At 43.9% G+C, this 20,698-nt stretch overlaps 1 protein-coding gene across 2 annotated transcripts in view; it reads left to right on the top strand.

Moving 5' to 3' along the window:
• LOC116979803 (THAP domain-containing protein 4-like) overlaps window positions 1–19,964 on the top strand; it is a 45,160-nt gene extending 25,196 nt beyond the window's left edge. Inside the window, exons 4-5 of one of the 2 annotated variants that reach the window (XM_033031635.1) lie at window positions 1,829–1,932; window positions 17,797–19,964. In XM_033031635.1, the coding sequence (XP_032887526.1) occupies window positions 1,829–1,932; window positions 17,797–17,913 (221 nt within the window). In that variant the 3' untranslated portion in view covers window positions 17,914–19,964. The remainder of the gene's footprint in view (window positions 1–1,828; window positions 1,933–17,796) is intronic. The other variant, XM_033031636.1, reaches the window with a different exon arrangement.
• Window positions 19,965–20,698: the final 734 nt, after the last annotated feature.

The following is a 20,698-nucleotide window of genomic DNA, read 5'->3' as shown; positions in this document are numbered from 1 at the left end:
GGTGGTAAAGAAAGCTTTTGGTATGCTAGTCTTTATAAATCAGAGCATTGAGTATAGAAGCTGGGATGTAATGTTAAAATTGTACAAGGCATTGATGAGACCAAATCTGGAGTATGGTGTACAATTTTGGTCGCCCAATTATAGGAAGGATGTCAACAAAATAGAGAGAGTACAGAGGAGATTTATTAGAATGTTGCCTGGGTTTCAACAACTAAGTTACAGAGAAAGGTTGAATAAGTTAGGTCTTTATTCTCTGGAGCGCAGAAGGTTAAGGGGGGACTTGATAGAGGTCTTTAAAATGATGAGAGGGATAGACAGAGTTGATGTGGATCAGCCTTTCCCTTTGAGAATAGGGAAGATTCAAACAAGAGGACATGACTTCAGAATTAAGGGACAGAAGTTTAGGGGTAACATGAGGGGGAACTTCTTTACTCAGAGAGTGGTAGCGGTGTGGAATGAGCTTACAGTGGAAGTGGTGGAGGCAGGTTCGTTGGTATCATTTAAAAATAAATTGGATAGGCATATGGATGAGAAGGGAATGGAGGGTTATGGTATGAGTGCAGGCAGGTGGGACTAAGGGAAAAAAGTTGTTCGGCACGGACATGTAGGGCCGAGATGGCCTGTTTCCGTGCTGTAATTGTTATATGGTTATATGGTTAGTTATCTGTTCACTGTTGCATTTCAGTTGTTTGAAATTGGCTTCCATTGGACAATGGAGGTGACCGATATCACACATTTAGTTGGAGCAGTACTATAGAGGCAGGTGTTCAGGAGTATTAATAAGCAGATATGTGGTATAATTAATCATCCTAAGAGAGCTTCCCGCTGCAACTTACCATGAATTAAGGGTGAGTCACACATCTTGGATACAGGCCCTTCTGCACTAACCATCATACATTCATTCACATTAATCCTACACTAATCTGATTTGTTTATTTCCCTCTCTGAATTCCTAACATCTCCCCCCAGATTCTCACATTCACCCACAGTCTGAGAAGAAATTTACAGTGGCTAATTTTGGCACTTGGGAGGAAACCAGAACAGCTGAAGAAAATCAATCATGAGGAGAACAGGCAACTCCTCATGGATGGTATTGAGGTCAGGAATAAATCTGGGGACTCTGGTGCAGCAGTTCCACTAGCTGTGCTGCTTTTTCTGCCCTAGAGAAGGTCTAAGCTGGGAAAGGATGTAGGAAATGAGGAGCTGGTGTACATGTCAGTCTATGAATGAATGTGTATGCAGCAGGGCCTGGTCCTGCAGCAGAGAGCCAGCAGCTCCTGCATGCAGCAGTGTCACAAACCAAAACGGATAAGTGATATTTGGGTGGGGACTACTGATTGTAGTAGTGATAGGGGGAAAAAAACTGGAAGCGATAAAAAGCAAGACAAATTAGGTCTGGCAACAGATGACCTCGGGCAAGGGGGGTTCCCAGTTAGGCAGAGAAACGGTGGATTGACTGTTGGTATCTGAAATGCAAGTTGTGTCCAAACTGGTGTGGAACTTGAGTTGGAAGCCACGAGGCACAAGATGGCAGTGCAGCCAAGCGCTAGAGAAACACACGTGGTGTGAACAGTCAATTCTCTGTTTATTCCTTGACCTTGCTTAAAAACAATGTATGTAACTGGTGTTCATTTTTTTTGGTTGCTGTTTCTCTGAAATATTTTGGGACAGTTTTGCTGCATTAAAGGTGCCACGTAAATGAAAATGTTCATGCATTAGGATTACATTTCCAAACTTTTTCCATATAAATGTTCTCTTAATATCATTTTCATTAGGTTTTTCTGGGCAGGTTCTTAAAAAAATTAACATTTATTTTTTCTGATGCAAGGTGTTGTGGAGATTGAAGAAGGAGAAGTGAATGGTCAGGAGCTGACACTGTCCTCGCATTCTGTGGCACGAATCTCCTTTGCAAAGGAACCACATGTCCAACAAGTAAGAACGGACTCCAGAATTCTGGAGATTATGCTTCTATTGCAACAAGAGATCTTATAAAGCTGGTAGACAAAAATGCTGGAGAAACTCAGCGGGTGAGGCAGCATCTATGGAGCGAAGGAATAGGTGACGTTTCGGGTCAAGACCCTTCTTCAGACTGATGTGGAGGTGGGGCAGGAAGAAGAAAGGAAGAGGCGGAGACAGTGGGCTGTGGGAGAGCTGGGAAGGGGAGGGGAAGGACTACCTGAAATTGGAGAAATCAGTGTTCATACCGCTGGGGTGTAAACTGCTCAAGCGAAATATGAGGTGCTGCTCCTCCAATTTGTGGTAGGACTCACTCTGGCCATGGAGGAGGCCCAGGACAGAAAGATCGGATTTGGAATGGGAGGGGGGAGTTGAAGTGCTGGGCCACCGGGAGATCAGGTTGGTTAGTGCAAACTGAGCGGAGGTGTTGGGCGAAGCGATCGCCAAGCCTACGCTTGGTCTCACTGATGTAGAGCAGCCGACACCTAGAGCAGCGGATGCAATAGATGAGGTTGGAGGAAATGCAGGTGAACCTCTGCCTCACCTGGAAAGACTGCTTGGGCCCTTGGATGGAGTCAAGGGGGGAGGTAGTGTAGCATTTCCTGTGGTTGCAAGGGAAAGTACCAGAAGAGGGGGTGGTTTGGGTGGGAAGGGACGAATTGACCAGGAAGTTACGGAGGGAGCGGTCTCTGCGGAAATCAGACAGGGGAGGAGATGGGAAGATGTGGCCAGTGGTGCGTTCCCGTTGGAGGTGGCGGCTTGTGCGGTTGAAGGTGAGGAAAAGGGGGACTCTGTCCTTGTTGCGAGTGGGGAGTGAGGGCGGAGCTACAGGATATAGAGGAGACCCTGGTGAGAGCCTCATCTATAGTCGAAGAGGGGAACCCCCGTTCCCTTAAGAATGAGGACATCTCCGATGCCTTGGTTTGGAACACGTCATCCTGGGTGCAGATGCGGCGTAGACGGAGGAATTGGGAGTAGGGGATAGAGTCCTTACAGGAAGCAAGGTGGGAAGAAGTGTAGTCCAGATACCCATGGGAGTCAGTGGGTTTGTAGTGGATAAAATAAAGCTGGTGCACTTTAAAAAAAAAAAAAGTTGTATGGTGACTGTACGGTTAACAGGATGTCCTCTCTTTGCATTTCCTATTAGAAACGCCGCCCCCCCCCCCCCCCCCCCCCCCCATTGAAAATGCATTTCAAAGGTTATTAGTTCAGTGAGTACCCAGAGCCATGAGACGAAACCTCAAAACCTCAGCAAACCGTCTGCCTCTATAGATGGGCAATAGGAAATGAATGTCCAAAGGTTCAGCATAAGAAATTACTGAAGATGTTCAGATTAGTTCCTTGTTGTGTACACCAGTGTGTATTGAAATTTCTAATTCACATGAAGTTCACAGATAAATTCAATACATCAAGGAATCGAAAACAGTGGAATGGTGCAAGATTGTAGTGCAAAAAAAAAAAAACTAAAAAGTACAATGACAGAATAACTGAATGAGTTAGATTTAAGAGTAGGTAGCAGGAGCTCTGGAAAGGCCTATGTAATATTGGCAGACTGCAACTAACCAAATGTGCTATGATTAAAATGCTATCACCAGGTCCCATCCACTTGCAAACAACATAATCTTTTGTGGGAGTTGTGTATCTTAATCCTTCAGTGGGTTTATTGCAAAGAGAAAATAATGCTGTCAAACCCACATAGCAAATCAGAGTTCATGCCCAGAAATATTGGGAAAGCGAGAGCTGAAACAGGCAAAAGTAAGTGTACTTCAAGTCAAGTCAAGTCAAGTCAAGTTTATTCGTCACATACACATACGAGATGTGCAGTGAAATGAAAAATGGCAATGCTCGCGGACTTTGTGCAAAAAACAAACAAACAAACAAACAAACAAACTACAAACAGAATGGAACAGAATCACATATTCTTTTACATATTGTGGGCGGAAGGAAAAAGGGAAAATGGACAATGGTAAAATGCGATGGAAGACGATGACAGTCATGTCTGCTCGGGGATAAAGGGCAAGGAGGGCTGGTGTATCCATGAGTACATGCAGTGGATGTTGTTCTTAACTGAGGCTGTTTCGGTTCTAGAACAATGGTGGTAATGTGATTGGAGAAGTTAAGAAGTGGAATCATAACACAAAGAGCAAGGAATTGAGTGACAATTTATTTAGAACTGTACAGCGCACGAATAGTCTACAATATCCGTGCTAAACATCATGCTAAGTTAAACTAATGCATGTGATGAACATTTCACCATTCCCTGCACATCCAAGTGTTTATCTAAATGCTACTTGAATGCCGCTATTATAGCTGCTTCCAGCATCATCTGTGGCCATGTATTCTAGCACCAACCACACTCTTATGTAAAATAAAACTTGCCCTGCCTCTCATATCTTAAACCTATGCCCTCTAATTCTCGATGTTTTCACCCTGGGGGAAAGCGATTCTGACTATCTATCCTGTCTTTGGCTACAACACATCACTCCTTGACATGCTTAATGCACTCTATGCTCCTGAACAGGAGGTCGGTGGAATAACGTCATTCGCTCTGACAGCCTGGGGTGCACTTGTACCCACAGTCACTGTCTCAGATGTCAGGTTGGCCTTCCTGGGAGTAAACCTGTGGAAAGCAACTGGCCTGGATGGAGCTACACGACTAGCTGGCAGGGGTATTCACGGAAATCTTTGGCCTCTCCCTTATGCATTTTGAGGTTAGACAAGAGGCATTAGGTGCAGGAGTAGGCCATTCGGCTCTTCGAGCCGACACCGCCATTCACTGTGATCATGGCTGATCATCCACATTCAGTACCCCGTTCCTGCCTTCTCACCATATCTGTCTGAAGAAGGGTTGCGGCCCGAAACGTTGTCTATTTCCTTCGCTCCATAGATGGATGTTGTCTACCTTTGATTTTCCAGCATCTGCAGTTTCTTCTTGAACACTTCTCACCATATCCCCTGACTCTGCTATCTTTAAGAGCTCTATCTAACACTCTCTTGAAAGCATCCAGAAGCATCCACTACCTTCTGAGGCAGAGAATTCCAGATTCACAACTCTCTGGGTGAAAAGGTTTTTCCTCATCTCCGTTCTAAATGGTCTATCCCTTATTCTTGAACTGTGACTCTTGGTTCTGGACTCCCCCAACATTGGGAACATGTTTTCTGCCTCTAGCGTGTCCAATCCCACCTGCTTTAAGAAAACCACTTCCATCGGAATGTCAAAGAAAAACACGGTAACATGCCTTGATGACTACCTTGCACTGATTCTCACGTTCACCATAATGAAGTATTTTGAGAGCCTGGTCATGGCCATATTTAATTCACGTTCCCAGACAACCTTGATCATGTCAATTGGCCTAACATTGCAACAGGTCCATTGCAGATGCCATGTCCCTGGCCCCACACTCATCACTGGAACATCTGTATAACAAGGATACCAACATTGTTTTATTGATGATCACTCTGCCTTCATACTGTAAACCCAACCAAACTAGTCTCCAAACTCCTGGAACTAAGACGGCTCTCCCTTCAGCAACTGGATCCTTAACTTCCTGACCCACAGACCACAATCAGTGAGGATAGGCGACAAACATATTTCGTAGTAGTTCTCAACACAGGTGCCCCGCAAGGATGTATTCCCAGCCTTCACTATACTCCTGAAAGACTCACGAATGTGCAGACACATTCCGCTCTAACCACATTTACAAGTTTGCAGACGTCACCACTGGTGTGGACTAGATCTTGAACAATGATGAGACAGGATACAGGAAGGAGATAAAGATCTTAAGACTGCAACCTCTTCCTCAATGTCAGCAAGATGGAGGAATTGACTTTAGGAAACAAGGTCATGTACTTCCCCAATCAGCATCAATGGTGCCAAACTGAAGGTGGTTCCCCGTCTCCTCCTTCCCGACAGGTATGAGATGCAAAAGCTTGAAACCACATACCACAGTTTCAGGAACAGCATCTTCCTTATTGTTATCAACAATCAAATGGACCTCCCACAAAATAGGGTGTAATCCCTAACCACATCATCGCGGACGTTGCACTTTTTTTGTTTATTTGCACTTTCTTTGTAACTGTAATGCCATAATATTGTAACACTATGTTCTAGTCTCTGGTATCTTTCTCTTTACACTACCTGTTATAATTGTGTATTGCTTGTTTGTACTTGTGTAGTATGATTTGACTGGATAGCACCCAAACAAAGTTTTTCATTGTGTCTCAGTATATGTGACCATAAGAAACCAATATCAATTATGAAAAATGTCAGCAGCCTATGTGGTTGGGGATGGGGTGTCTGGGTTTTTTTAAAGAAAGGAGGAGTGGGGTGCCTCAGGGATCTGTGTTGGGTCCACTATTGTTTGTTATATACATCAATGATCTGGATGATGGTGTGGTAAATTGGATTAGTAAGTATGCAGATGATACTAAAATAGGTGGTGTTGTGGATAATGAAGTAGATTTTCAGACTACAGAGAGATTTAGGCCATTTGGAAGAGTGGACTGAAAGATGGCAGATGGAGTTTAATGCTGATAAGTATGAGGTGCTACATCTTGGTAGGACAAATCAAAATAGGACGTACATGGTAAATGGTAGCGAATTGAGGAATGCAGTAAAACAGAGGGATCTAGGAATAACTGTGCATAGTTCCCTGAAGGTGGAATCTCATCTAGATAGAGTGGTAAAGAAAGTGTTTGGTGTGCTGGCCTTTATAAATCAGAGCATTGAGTATAGAAGTTGGGATGTAATGTTAAAATTGTACAAGGCATTGGTGAGGCCAATTCTGAAATATGGTGTACAATTGTGGTTGCCAAATTATAGGAAAGATGTCAACAAAATAGAGAGAGTACAGAGGAGATTTACTAGAATGTTGCCTGGGTTTCAGCACCTAAGTTACAGAGAAAGGTTGAACAAAATAGGTATTTATTCTTTGGAGCGCAGAAGGTTAAGGGGGGACTTGATAGAGGTCTTTAAAATTATGAGAGGGATAGACAGAGTTGACGTGGATAAGCTTTTTCCATTGAGAGTAGGGAAGATTCAAACAAGAGGACATGATTTGAGAATTAAGGGACAAAAGTTTAGGGGTAACATGAGGGGGAACTTCTTTACTCAGAGAGTGGTAGCTGTGTGGGATGACATAGAAACATAGAAATTAGGTGCAGGAGTAGGCCATTCGGCCCTTCGAGCCTGCACCGCCATTCAATATGATCATGGCTGATCATCCAACTCAGTATCCCGTACCTGCCTTCTCTCCATACCCTCTGATCCCCTTAGCCACAAGGGCCACATCTAACTCCCTCTTAAATATAGCCAATGAACTGGCCTCGACTACCCTCTGTGGCAGGGAGTTCCAGAGATTCACCACTCTCTGTGTGAAAAAAGTTCTTCTCATCTCGGTTTTAAAGGATTTCCCCCTTATCCTTAAGCTGTGACCCCTTGTCCTGGACTTCCCCAACATCGGGAGCAATCTTCCTGCATCTAGCCTGTCCAACCCCTTAAGAAATTTGTAAGTTTCTATAAGATCCCCTCTCAATCTCCTAAATTCTAGAGAGTATAAACCAAGTCTATCCAGTCTTTCTTCATAAGACAGTCCTGACACCCAGGAATCAGTCTGGTGAACCTTCTCTGCACTCCCTCTATGGCAATAATGTCCTTCCTCAGATTTGGAGACCAAAACTGTACGCAATACTCCAGGTGTGGTCTCACCAAGACCCTGTACAACTGCAGTAGAACCTCCCTGCTCCTATACTCAAATCCTTTTGCTATGAAAGCTAACATACCATTCGCTTTCTTCACTGCCTGCTGCACCTGCATGCCCACTTTCAATGACTGGTGTACCATGACACCCAGGTCTCGCTGCATCTCCCCTTTTCCTAGTCGGCCACCATTTAGATAATAGTCTGCTTTCCTGTTTTTGCCACCAAAATGGATAACCTCACATTTATCCACATGACCTTCCAGTGGAAGTGGTGGAGGCAGGTTCGATTTTATCATTTAAAAATAAATTGGATAGGTATATGGACGGGAAAGGAATGGAGGGTTATGGTCTGAGTGCAGGTAGATGGGACTAGGTGAGAATAAGTGTACGGCACGGACTAGAAGGGCCGAGAAAGCCTGTTTCCTTGCTGTAATTGTTATAGGATTATATGGTTATATGATGTTGGTAAATTTCAGACTGGAGTTGGGGAGTGGCATTTGAGGAGAGGTACCTCCTACTATTGTTACAACTGGCTAGGAAGGCAGATTAGGTCATCTATTTGACAGGAATGTATTTGAAAGAGCAGGAGTTGGGCCTTTGGACAAATTCAACTCAAAGACGTGAGAAAGAAAGGAAGGAGCACAGACATTTTTGTAAAATCTGTCTCATGGAGTTGGGTAAGAAAGGCAAGAGAGAGAGATTTTTTTGCATTTGGGGCTGTTTTGATATAAGAAAAGTAGGGCCCTTGTTGTTTGATATAATCCAGGCACTTTTGATGAAGAATGGTAAAACGGGTCAAATGCTGTTGTTAGTCTATGTTAAGAAGTGGAAAATAACAAACTTTATTTGGCACAATTCAAATCAGCCTGGATAGATGGGACTAATGGGCCTGTCCCACTTAGGCGACTGAGACAGCGACTGTCAGAGTGGAAAACACACATACACACACACACACACACACCCTCCTTCACCACTCATTTATCTGATTCCCACTATACCTTGTGTTGATGTTGACTCGATAGGGAGGAGGTTTAATGCTCCAAATGACTCAAATTGCAATGTGCATAACTGTGAAGAATAATTAAAGGTTTCACAGGTCTTTTATTGTCACGTGTACCAATTAAGGTACAGGGATATGCGAATTACCTCAGAATGGAGGTTCTTTCCCCCAAATGCTCTTTCTACCAGGTCAAGTATTGGATGTTGGAGCTTTTCATTACTCTGCCCCTGCCAATTTTCAGGCTAATTTGTTTTCCCCCAAGCAGGACTCTCCAAGATTTCAGAATCTTCCATATTCCACAATCCAGAAATTTATCCTAGCTTTTGAGACTTATTGAAGCTGCAGCACAGGTTTACACTTTGCCATGCAGCCATGCAATACAATTAAAGCCTGAGATGTTTAAGGGCGAGTATAACTAAAGGCTGAAGGCCTTGCTACAATAACAATACAAAATATGCAACATGTTGAAGCTCCCATATACTGCACTTGTTTAACTGCTTTGTGTTCATCTGCCTGCCCATCTCCTCAAAATCTCTGCACCCATGCAACCTCTCATATCGGGCCTGGGGTGTGAAGAAACATAGCCACTTCCACATCCAGTTGCTGATTAAAATCCGTTTTGTCAGAGCTCATTCCTCCTTCAGTGTGATTCAGCAGATTGTGAAAGAATATTGCAGTTCATAAGTTTGACTTTGAGGCTCTGGGCCCAGAAGTTAAATAATTTTAAAAACATATTAGGCGGCATCTGTTCCAAAGACGCCCAATATAAGCTCAAGTAACAGTATATTCTGACAAGGCACATGGTCTTCAGGACTCGAACACTAATTTTGGATAAACCCTGAGGCTTTCTAGTGTGTACCCAAACTGGCCACTTCTCATGTAATATTGTAACTTTAACTTTCTCGCTCCACAAATGCTGCCGGACCTGCTAGATCTTTGCAGCCTTTCTTTCTTTTTAATTTCTAGCTACAGCAGTGTTTTATAACTCAGATCTAACATTGTTTTTGTTAAAATGAGTCCTGTGTATTTCATTCCATTCAGGCAGATTAACTCCCATTACCAAACCTTCAAGACCCTCTATCAGCTGGCACCACCATCTTTCCCATTACTGTGTCTCTTGGTCTTCACCTTCTCACAGAGAGGTTCCATAGTTCTCTCAGCCCCTTCTTTTCAACTTAAAACTTGTTTGTTTTCTGGATTTTCCTAGTACTAATGAAAATATTTCCCTCTGAAACATTAACTGTTTTCAACTCGGGGTTCAGTCTGACCTGAGCATTTCCACAATTTTGGATTTTTTTGCTGTCTACTACAATGCTTTTAGATGAGTAAAAATGCTTTTAATATATATAATGCTTCAGCCTATTTTTCAGTGTTTTAATATTCCAACTTTTTAACACAGCAATATTAATAGATTCTTTAAGACTTGATGCCTAACTCAATGTGGAGATTTGGCCTTTTTGTCTCTCCATGGATGGAAGCAATGTGCAGTGAGTCTTGGTGATTGGTGAATTAAGCAGCCTTTTGGCCCAGAGTCTTTCATTTCTGATTGCATATTCCATCCTCCTCCACTGCTTCTCAGACCACCATTTATGAGCATTCATCCTGACCCTATGTTTTTCCTTGTCCTTAGCCTGTACCATTTATTCCAATGTGGTGCAATATTCCTAATTTTGTCCTACTTCCGCTCTACATCTACCCTCAGGGCTGTTGTAAGAATTGTACTTCCAGCACCACTTGGTGCACTGTAGCCTGAAAGAATGAAGACCAAAGCCATTCCACTTTTGTCAAAGATTCTGCTTCAATGTCAAATTTTATCCTCATCAATGAAGTTGCTATTAAATAACTTCAGTATTTAGATTGACCTTTTGTGCGCCCCTAACCCACTGCTATGCTTGCAACTTTTAACAATGGCCCCCACCCCCAAACCAACCACCTTCTCCAAATATGCGAAGGCCTACCAAAAAGCATCCACCCATAACGCCTTCAAACTCAATTCAATAATTTTTTCACAACCTCTGAATCCAATCCAACTGAAACTCAACCATTCACGTTGTGTATTTTTCCTATCCTGATCACACCTTCGCTTGAACTCACTGATTTTTATCACCTCATCCTTATTTGGAGGCAGTCCAGAGTTTTTACTTATCCGTAAACAATTAGCAGCATTTAGCAGGCTATATAAATGCAAACAGTTTTGCAAAACTCAGCCACATTATGCTCTGGCCTGCCACAAGAGGGCTGTTTAACAAACACTTTTCCTATGTTTGCTAAAGCAGCGCAGTAAATCTGGCAAGTCTGGCACATCTGGAATATTTATACTACATAGGGAGATGTCCTGGAGTGAAGATACTATTTCTGTTAATGCTTGAACACGCTTTTAATTGATTTTTTTAATTGAAGATGTTACATGGCAATGTGATACATTATCCATGAATCTGAGGAGAGCATGATAAACGGACCACACCCAGTAGGTTTCAGAGGAGCGTAGGAAACAGGAACCCAGTGTGACAAGGAGAGTGGACACCAGCACCCCCTGAGCCAGATGCCAAACATTTGGGATTTTTGAATGATATAAAAGTGTTATTGGAGTTTTCCTGCAGTAAGAAGTGCTTGCAATAACATTCTTGTACACAAATGGATCTATGGTGTAAAACAAAAACATCTTGGTTGTGAGGAGAAATAATGTTAATTTAAAGTTTCACTGTTGTGTGGGTGGCTGTTTCTCTGCAGAGCATCCTATCTGTTGTTAATCAGTGGTCTCTTGGTGTCTCAGTGCAAGCAAGGCAGGTGCTGATGACAATGACAGATAAGAGGCCTAAAACTGCATTGTTGAACATTGTCGTAATCAAATATTCCTACAGAATAGCTGAGTTTCCTCTGGTATTTCAGCCCTTGAAACAGAGATGAACTGGGAAGGGGTTTGAATTCTGATTTCAATGCAATGGTAATTGCATTGGACATATCAAACCCCAGCTAACAAATTTGCAAACGCTGCCACCATTGTGGGCCGGATATCAAATAATGATGAGACTGAGTACAAGAAGGTGATTGAGAACCTCGTGACCTGGTGTCGAGACAACAACCTTTCAATGTCAGCAAGAAAAACTGACTAATGGTATGCCTCAGGGTTCGATGCTGGGTAATCATTGATCTACATCAATGATTTGGATGAGAACATACAGGGCTAGGTTTGCTGATGATACAAAGGTGGGTGGTTTTGCAGATAGTGAAGATGGTTGTGAAAGATTGCTGCTGGATCTGGATCGATTGGCCAGGTGGGCGGAGGAATGGTTGATGGAATTTAATACAGAGGAGTGTGAGGTGTTGCATTTTGGGATGTCTAACAAGGGCAGGACATACACAGTGAATGGTAGGCCTCTGGGGAGTATTGTAGAGCAGAAGGATCTAGGAGTACAGGTGCATGGTTCCTTGAAGGTCGAGTCGCAGGTAGATAAGGTGGTCAAAAATGCTTTTGGCACATTGGCCTTCATCAGTCACAGTATTGAGTATAGAAGTTGGGAGGTCATGTTGCAGTTGTATAAGACGTTGGTGAGACCGCATTTAGAATATTGTGTTCAGGGCCGGCCTTAGGAGTTGCGGGGCCCAATTGGGAACAATTTTGGTGAGCCCCTCCACCCCTCTACTCTCTCTCTGCCCCTCTCTCCACCCTCCACCTGGGGTAGATCTACCCGAGCCGAGAGTAGATTACTCTGGCGTGGGGCCCCCTTACTCGTGGGATTGGGAGCAATCGGTCCAATCGGCTTAAGGCCGGCCCTGATTGTGTTCAGCTCTGGGCAACACGTTATAGGAAAGATATTGTCAAGCTTGAAAGGGTTCAGAGAAGATTTACGAGGATGTTGCCAGGACTAGAGGGTGTGAGCTATAGGGAGAGGTTGTGTAGGCTTGGTCTCTATCCTTGGAACACAGAAGGATGAGGGGAGATCTTATAGAGGTATATAAAATCATGAGAGGAATAGATCGGGTAGATGCACAAGAGTCTCTTGCCCAGAGAAGGGGAATTGACCAGAGGACATAGGTTCAAGATGAAGGGGAAAAGATTTAATCGGAATCCGTGGGGTAACTTTTTTACACAAAGGGTGGTGGGTGTTTGGAACAAGCTGCAAGATGAGGTAGTTGAGGCTGGGACAATCCCAACGTTTACGAAACAGTTGGACAGGTATATGGATAGGACAAGTTTGGAGGGACTAATTTAGCTGGGACATGTTGGCCGTTGTGGGCAAGTTGGGCTGAAGGACCAACTGGCCCTACACTGTATGACTTTAAAAAGGAAACAGTGATCGACTTCAGGAAGTGAAGCGGTACACATACCCCGGTTTGCATTGACAGTGCTGAAGTATAGGTGGTTAAAAGCTTCAAATTCCTAGGAGTAAATATCATCAACAATTTATCCCAGACTACCATATTGAAGCAATGGCCAAGAAAGCACACCAGTTTCTCTTATTTCCTTAGAAGGCTTAAGAAGTTCTAGATTCAGGAACAGTATCTTCCCAGCTGTTATCAAGCAACTGAACCATTCTACCAACAATTAGAGAGCAGTCCTGAGCTACTATCTACCCCATTGGAGACCCTCGGACTGTCTTTAATCGGACTTCACTGGACTTTATCTTGCACTAAACATTTTTCGTCATGTACCTGTACACTGGATGGCTCAATTGTAATCATGTATTGTCTTTTCGTTGACTGGTTAGCACACAGCAAAAAAATGTTCATTGTACCTCGGTACAGGTGACAATAAACTAATCTCAACTCAAGTTCTCGTCAACTAATCTTCAAAAAAGGTTTAAGGGGTTGGTCTTATTTGCACTGTTGGTTTCGAGCTGATACTTGTGATAGGTGACTTGGTACAGGTGGTTTGGGGGCCTGTCCCACTGCAGAGACTTGAGCATCTAATTGGATGTTGCGGTCAGGGCCTGACTGATATCTTGGATGGTTGAAAATTGTCCCATGTCATTCATCAGGTGTCCAGCACGTTGGGATATTCAACTCAAGAACAATATGGACAATATGAACTGAAATCTTTCACTCTTCCAATTTAGTGTTCAAAGGCTAAAAGCTGCACATGTGTCTGGGATTCTATGCTCAGACCTCAATGTTCATGTTGACAGTGGGTTAGGCCACGTGCCGAAAGACATCTAGTTAATGTGCAAGAGGTTGTATGTTACAATGCACAGGCAGGAAATGCAACATCCTACAAAGAATAACTTGGCTACATCTTTGAATAGTTTAGCTTTTAGAAATGATCACTCACCGATGCGTACTGTCAGGGGACTTTTTACTAGTCATAATGACAAAAAAAAATTTTTTAATCCAACCAAAGGCAATGGGGAGGTTGGGGGAGGTGAAGGTGACAAGCTTTTGTTAATACTGGGCTCAGGATCCTATTTTTGTCACTATGGTTCTGAACCTTGGAATTTGCCATTAATTCCTGGCAAAAGAGTAGCCTAATTGCACTTGGGCTTATACTAGTTTCATTCATAAGCAGTTGCGTAGAATATATTTCATGGTAATATGTGTGTGTCATAGTACCATGTGCAACACCTATGTAGCTGACTCTACCGTGACCTATAACATCTACCGTGCACAGATCTAAGCTCTTTGATCCGCTTTACCTATGCAGATGGGTAAAGCAGATGAACCTGCATCCGCTTGCAATGAAATACACTTCAGCCCATCAGTTTCACCATATTACTTAACCTCTCCCTACCTGTGTTTTCCTTGAGATTTACTGGTCCTTACTTTGACCTTTCCATCAGTCTGACCTGATCTGTATTTGCTGACCTACTCTGGTTCTTTCCCCTCCCTCGCCCCACTCAAAACCATCGTGAGTAGCACTAGCGAACCTCCCTCAAAGAATATTAGTCCCTGCTCCAGTTCAACCTGTCCCACTTCTAGAAGAGATCCCATTGATCCAAAAATCTGAATTCCTGTCCCCTGCACCAACTCGTCAGTCACCCATTCATCCGTCCTATCTTCCCATCCCTACCCTTACCCGTACTTGGCACCAGTAGTAATCGGGAGATTGCTACCCTTGGTGTCCTATGTTGAACCTTTTGCCTTACCCTATATTCACTCAACAGAACGTCATCCCTTACCAGCTTATGTAATTTACGCCATCATGCACAATGATTTCTGGCAGCTCCCCCCCCAGTAGTATGTTCTGCAGCCGTTCTTGGATGCCCTGGACCTGGCCAGAGGGAAGCAGCACACAATCCTAAAGTCCTGCTTGTGGCCACAGAATCACCTGTCTGTCCCCACAGAATCTCATATCATAATCACTCTGTCTGTCTTCCCCTTCCTTGGTGAACTGGCCCTTGATAAATGTATTTATAACCTTAAAGCCTTGACTACTTGTAACTCGGTGGAAATGCCTGCATGCTGTTTCCCCACACGCATGTGAATAAACTGCTTGCATCTCTAGTCTAGATCCACTAAGTCTTGACTTTGTTATGTAACACTCTGCTTAGTTGAACACCTCGTTCATTAAAGCAGAATGCTGAGTAAAGGTTCCCTATTGAAGCTTGCAATGGAACTGAGTTGACCTCTGCAGTTTAGTTCCACAATGTATTTAACATTAAACATTCATGATTTTGAAATGTAGCTGTTATTGTCATGGCAAAGGCAACTGAAAGATAGAGGTAAAGTTCAGAATTGTTATGATGGTGGGTTCATCTTTTAGTTATGGTCAAAACACAAAGTACTGGAGTAACTCGGCATGTCAGGCAGCATTTGTGATTTTCATTTCGTATGGAATAGCTTTTGATTGCTGTAATTTAGCACGAAACAAATATTCTTCAATCTTTATTTTTATTGTATTCTTGTAGTTCACAACCTTTAAAATAAAAGCAAATTGCTGGAGGAACTTAGTAGGTCGGGCAGCATCTGTGGAATTAAATTCAATTCAATTCAATTCAACTTTAATGTCATTGCACAAATACTGAGTATGGGTACAACGAAATGCAGTTTTGCGTCAGTCCGTAGTAGTGCAATATAGAAATTTTTTAAAAAGAGGATACAGAATAATAAAAAATACAGAATAATTAAACAATGGGGACGGAGGGACCGTAGGAATCTATCGGCGGGACTCCCGAGTTCAGCAATGCGACGGTATGATTGTAGAAGCTGTTCCTCATCCTACTGGTACGAGACCTGAGGCTCCTGTACCGCCTCCCTGATGGGAGGAGGGCAAACAGTCCATGGTTGGGGTGGGAGGGGTCTTTAATGATCTTCCCAGCCCGTTTCAGACACCGTTTTCGGTGGAGGGCATCCATGGCAGGGAGCGGGGCACCGATGATGTGCTGCGCGGTTTTCACCACCCGTTGTAGTGCCTTCCTGTCCGCAACAGTGCAGCTGCTGTACCATACCGTGAAGCAGGTGGTCAGGATGGTCTCGATGGTACACCGGTAGAAGCAGGTGGTCAGGATGCTCTCGATGGTACACCGGTAGAAGTTGGTCAGGATCTGGGGGGACAGGTGGGCTTTCTTGAGCCTCCTCAGGAAGTAAAGGCGCTGCTATGCCTTTTTGATCAGCTTGGAGATGTTGAGGGACCAGGACAAATCCTCCGAGATGTGTACCCCGAGGAATTTGTAGCTGGAGACGCGCTCCACCTCAGTCCCGTTTATATGGATGGGGGTATGTCTGCCCCCTCTGACCTTCCTGAAGTCGACAATAATTTCCTTCGTCTTCTTGGAGTTGAGGACGAGGTTATTGTTGGCACACCAGGTTGTCAGGTGCTGGACCTCCTCCCTGTAGGCTGACTCGTCGTTGTCACTGATCAGTCCTACCACCGTGGTGTCGTCAGCAAACTTAATGATGGCGTTGGATCCGTACTTAGGGATGCAGTCGTGGGTGAAGAGGGAGTAGAGGAGAGGGCTGAGCACACAGCCCTGTGGCACGCCGGTGTTCAGTGTTATAGTGGTGGAGGTGAGGTTGTTGACCCTAACAGACTGTGGTCTGTTGGTGAGGAAATCCAGTGTCCAGTTGCAGAGGGAGGTGGAGATGCCAAGCCCGCTGAGTTTGGTGATCAAGCTGGCGGGGATGACAGTGTTAAAAGCGGAACTGAAATCAATGAACAGCAACCTGATGTAGGAGTTGTTGTTGTCCAGGTGGGTCAGGGCAGAGTGTAGGGCCGCCGATATGGCGTCCTCTGTAGACCTGTTGGCCCGGTAGGCAAACTGATGGGGGTCCAGTGTGGGGGGGAGGCTGGCTTTGAGGTGAGCCAAGATCAGCCGCTCAAAGCACTTAGCAATGACAGGGGTGAGTGCCACTGGGCGGAAATCGTTGAGGCTCCCTGTGGCTGACTGGGCACTGGCACAATGGTTGATGTCTTGAGGCAAGTGGGGACAACACCCTGGGCCAGTGAGAGATTGAAAATGTCGGTAAAGACTGGGGATAGTTGTCCAGCACATGCCCTAAGCACCCGGCCAGGGATGCCATCGGGGCCGGCAGCTTTGCGCTCATTCACCTTGCTCAGTGTATCTTGTACAGCAGAGGTGGAGAGACTGAGGGGTTGTTCATTTGGGGGTGGAGCAACTTTGATGGCTGGGGTTTTGTTATCTCGGTCAAAGCGAGCATAGAAATGGTTTAGCTCGTCAGGAAGGGTGGCGTTGTCTGGGGGAGGGGTGTTAACTTTCTGGTAATCGGCAAGGGATTTGATTCCTTGCCACATGCGCCTGGGGTCAGAGTTGTTTTGGAAGTGCTCCTCAATCCGCCGTTTGTGATTGAGTTTGGCATTCCTAATTCCCATTTTCAGATTGGCCCTGGATGAGCTGTATCCCTCAGCGTCGCCAGATCTGAAAGCGGCATCGCGAGCCTTCAGTAGGAGTCTGACCTCCCTGCTCATCCACGGCTTCTGGTTAGGGAAGGTCTTTATTTCTTTGTGGGTAGTGACATTATCGGTGCAGAATTTTATATAGTCCATAACTGTTGAGGTGTATGAGTTGATGTCCACTTTGGCCCGTTTTGGATCAGGACCCTTCTTCTAACTGTTAGAGTAGAGATCCAATAGCTGATAGAAAGAGGTGAGGGGAAGGTGTGGAGCAGAGGTAAGGGCTGGAGTACGACATCTGCAGTTTCTTGTGTCTCCTGTCAACTCCTTTCCTTGATTTGTGTTTTTACTTTCAGATTTCACGGACATTCAGACTCTTAAAGGACGGGAAGTTGGAGCATACCGTTTTCATGGCAACTGATAATCAACCTCTATTGCAGCATCTCCATATAACCTACACACGCTGCACCTAAACTGTATATTATGTATCATGTTTACAAGATACAACTGCGGCCTCATTGTGTAAGGACTTAAGGTGGAAGTTGAAGATTTTACTTTTGGAGATTGGTAATTGATTGTTTGACCATAACACTATGTTCAGTAGAAATAGCAAACTGTTCTTTGTGACCCTTTTTCAAAATATTGAATGTTTCATGTATTAGCACATCATCCTTCAGCAGGGACAGACTTTGAAAGATTGCAGCAGCCTTTCATTGACTTGGTGGCAAGTTGCAACAAGCAGGGATATCTGGCCAATGTATTTGTTTTGTCTTCCTGGACAAAAACGATTTGTGTTCCTTTTATTGAATAGTTAAAATTCAGGTGATCTAGAGATAATTTGGGAATATCTGGCAGTCCCATGCTGCTAGATCCCATCTGACACTCTAAAGTGAGCTTCAATAGATGTTTCTTCTGGCTATCTTGTGTTTTAAGTCCCATACAGTATCTCCAAATGAGGAGCTTGTATTGCACTCAGAACATACTCGTGCTTAGCAACTAAACTCCACTGCCCCCAAAACATCTACTCTAGGTTGATTGTATTATTGGCACCTCAGCCTTACCAAGCAGAATGATGAAGAAGTTGCTCTCATCTCAGTACTGAATGGCCAGCCTCTTGTTCTGAGACTAAGGCCCCTGCCATCCTAGTCAGAGGAAACACTAGCACTAATCCACCCAGTGAACCTCATAAGATGCTTTAATGAGAAACTCTGGAGAGTGTGAAGTCAGTCTGCTTAATTTTCCTTCATAGGACAATTTCACTGCACTTCTGGACACCAGTGCCACCTATTCTGGGAATCAACCTGGTGTACCTTTTGCTGCACACCCTCTATCACTATTATTTCCATCCAAGTGTAGGAAGACCAGACCTGCACACAATAGAGCAAGTGCAGTTTCAGCAAGGCGCTATAAGGAGGTGATCTTTTGAGGAAACCAGCTCACCGATGCATCATTTACTGCAAACTTGAAAATGAATAATAAGTTCTGAAGCTTCATTTGGCACCCTAATAGTAAGTTTCTTTTTAATCCATGAGATGTTTACGATGCTTTGAAGGTGATGTTTACTGTCACCAATGTAAAGTGATATGTTCAGCAGTTGTGACGTCTAGTAGAGACAGACTTTTTTCTTAAACTGAACTGGTCCTTATGGGGGTGCTGCTGCTGTAGTGGTGTCAGGTTGGCATTAAAGACAGGATTGCAAGATATGCTTAAATGAAAAATTCAGAGCTTGAACTGTCAGCAAAATTAATGACGATTTATCCTTTACTGTGTAAATAAATGTACAAATTGTACTTTTGGATGCTGAACCATTACCTTGCCTATCAGATCCATCTCTTGCCCTTCTTTTATCCATCTATGTCCCTCTGAAGTTTACTTCTACACATTTTGTACTCATCGAGGAATTTGTTTGATCCGGACTGCCTTAACCTGATTTATGTATTTTTTTTCGTCCTGACTGGGCCTCAGTAACTTTGTTATCCAGGGTTCTCTAACATGCCAGCCTTCCTCTCCACCCAGGCGGGAACACGCTGCCGCTGTGGTCTTCCCATTGCAACCCACTTGAGTGCCAGACTTTCCCTCATCTGCAAATAGTCTCACCAAATAGATCTCTGCAAGTTGCCACCGAATGCCTCCAAAATTAATCTTACCCCAATTTAGAACCTTAATATTGATCAATCCTAGCTTTCTCCATAGTATTTATAAAATAATACACTTATAGTCACTGGTCCCAAAGTGCTTTCCTACTCTCACTCAGTAACTTGTCCCACCTCATTTCCTACGAGGAGGTCCAGGGTTGTACCCTCTAGTTTGGCCCCTGACACATTGATTAAGGAAGCTTTCTTGGACATATTTAACAAAGTCCACCCATCCAAGAATATCCTCTGAACGCTTTTATGTTCTCTCTCATCAAAAAAGCACCCCCACTCCTCTTGCCACCTGTAGAGTCTGTATCCTGGAACATTGAGCAGTACTGTACAGGAACATGTGTGTGTGTGTGTATCAAAATAAAACTTTATATCATTAATTGTATACTTTCCTCGTGCATTCAACCTCCCAAAGTGCAATGCCTCGCATTTATTCAGATACAACTCCATCTGCCATTTCTCTGCCCATTTCTGTAGCTGATCTATATCCCACTATACTTTGACAGCCTTCCAAAATCCACAATATCAGCAATCTTGGTGTCATCTGCAAACATACTAACCAATCTGTCTACATTTACATCCATGTCGTATTTATAAATATATCTATATTTATATATTATATATATATATATTCATTCTCTAAGCCATGTTTCTGCAATGGCTGCAATATCCCAGTCCCCCAAGCCAAACCATGTCCAGACTTTTCGGGCATTAACTCTTCATACTATTGCCTTGAAATAAATGCAGGTTAAAGCACCTGACTTTGCTGTGCTTCTGGCTGTCTTGTCTACTAATTTTGCTCTCTTTCACGGCTGTATTTGTCCCAAATACTCATCACTCTTGTTTCAGCTCTGGGATCCAACCCCTTGTCAATCTAGTGTAATCCCTCGTGAGTAGCACTAGCAAATCGCCCTCCCAGGATATTTGTCCCTCTGCAGGTCAGGTCCAATCTGTTCCTCTTGTACAGGCCACCTCTGTCCCAGAAGTGATTCCCAATGATCCAAGAACCTGAATATTTGCCCCCTACACCAGCTCCTCAGACAAGCATTCGCCTGATCTATCCTGCTATTTCTGCCCTCATTAGACCTTTTGTAATGCAGAAATGACTATCTGA

This window comes from Amblyraja radiata, chromosome 13 (assembly GCF_010909765.2).
Source record: "Amblyraja radiata isolate CabotCenter1 chromosome 13, sAmbRad1.1.pri, whole genome shotgun sequence".
Lineage (NCBI taxonomy): Eukaryota > Metazoa > Chordata > Chondrichthyes > Rajiformes > Rajidae > Amblyraja > Amblyraja radiata.
The sequence above is the reverse complement of the archived record's forward strand: the minus strand, read 5'-3'. Positions and strand labels throughout refer to the sequence as shown.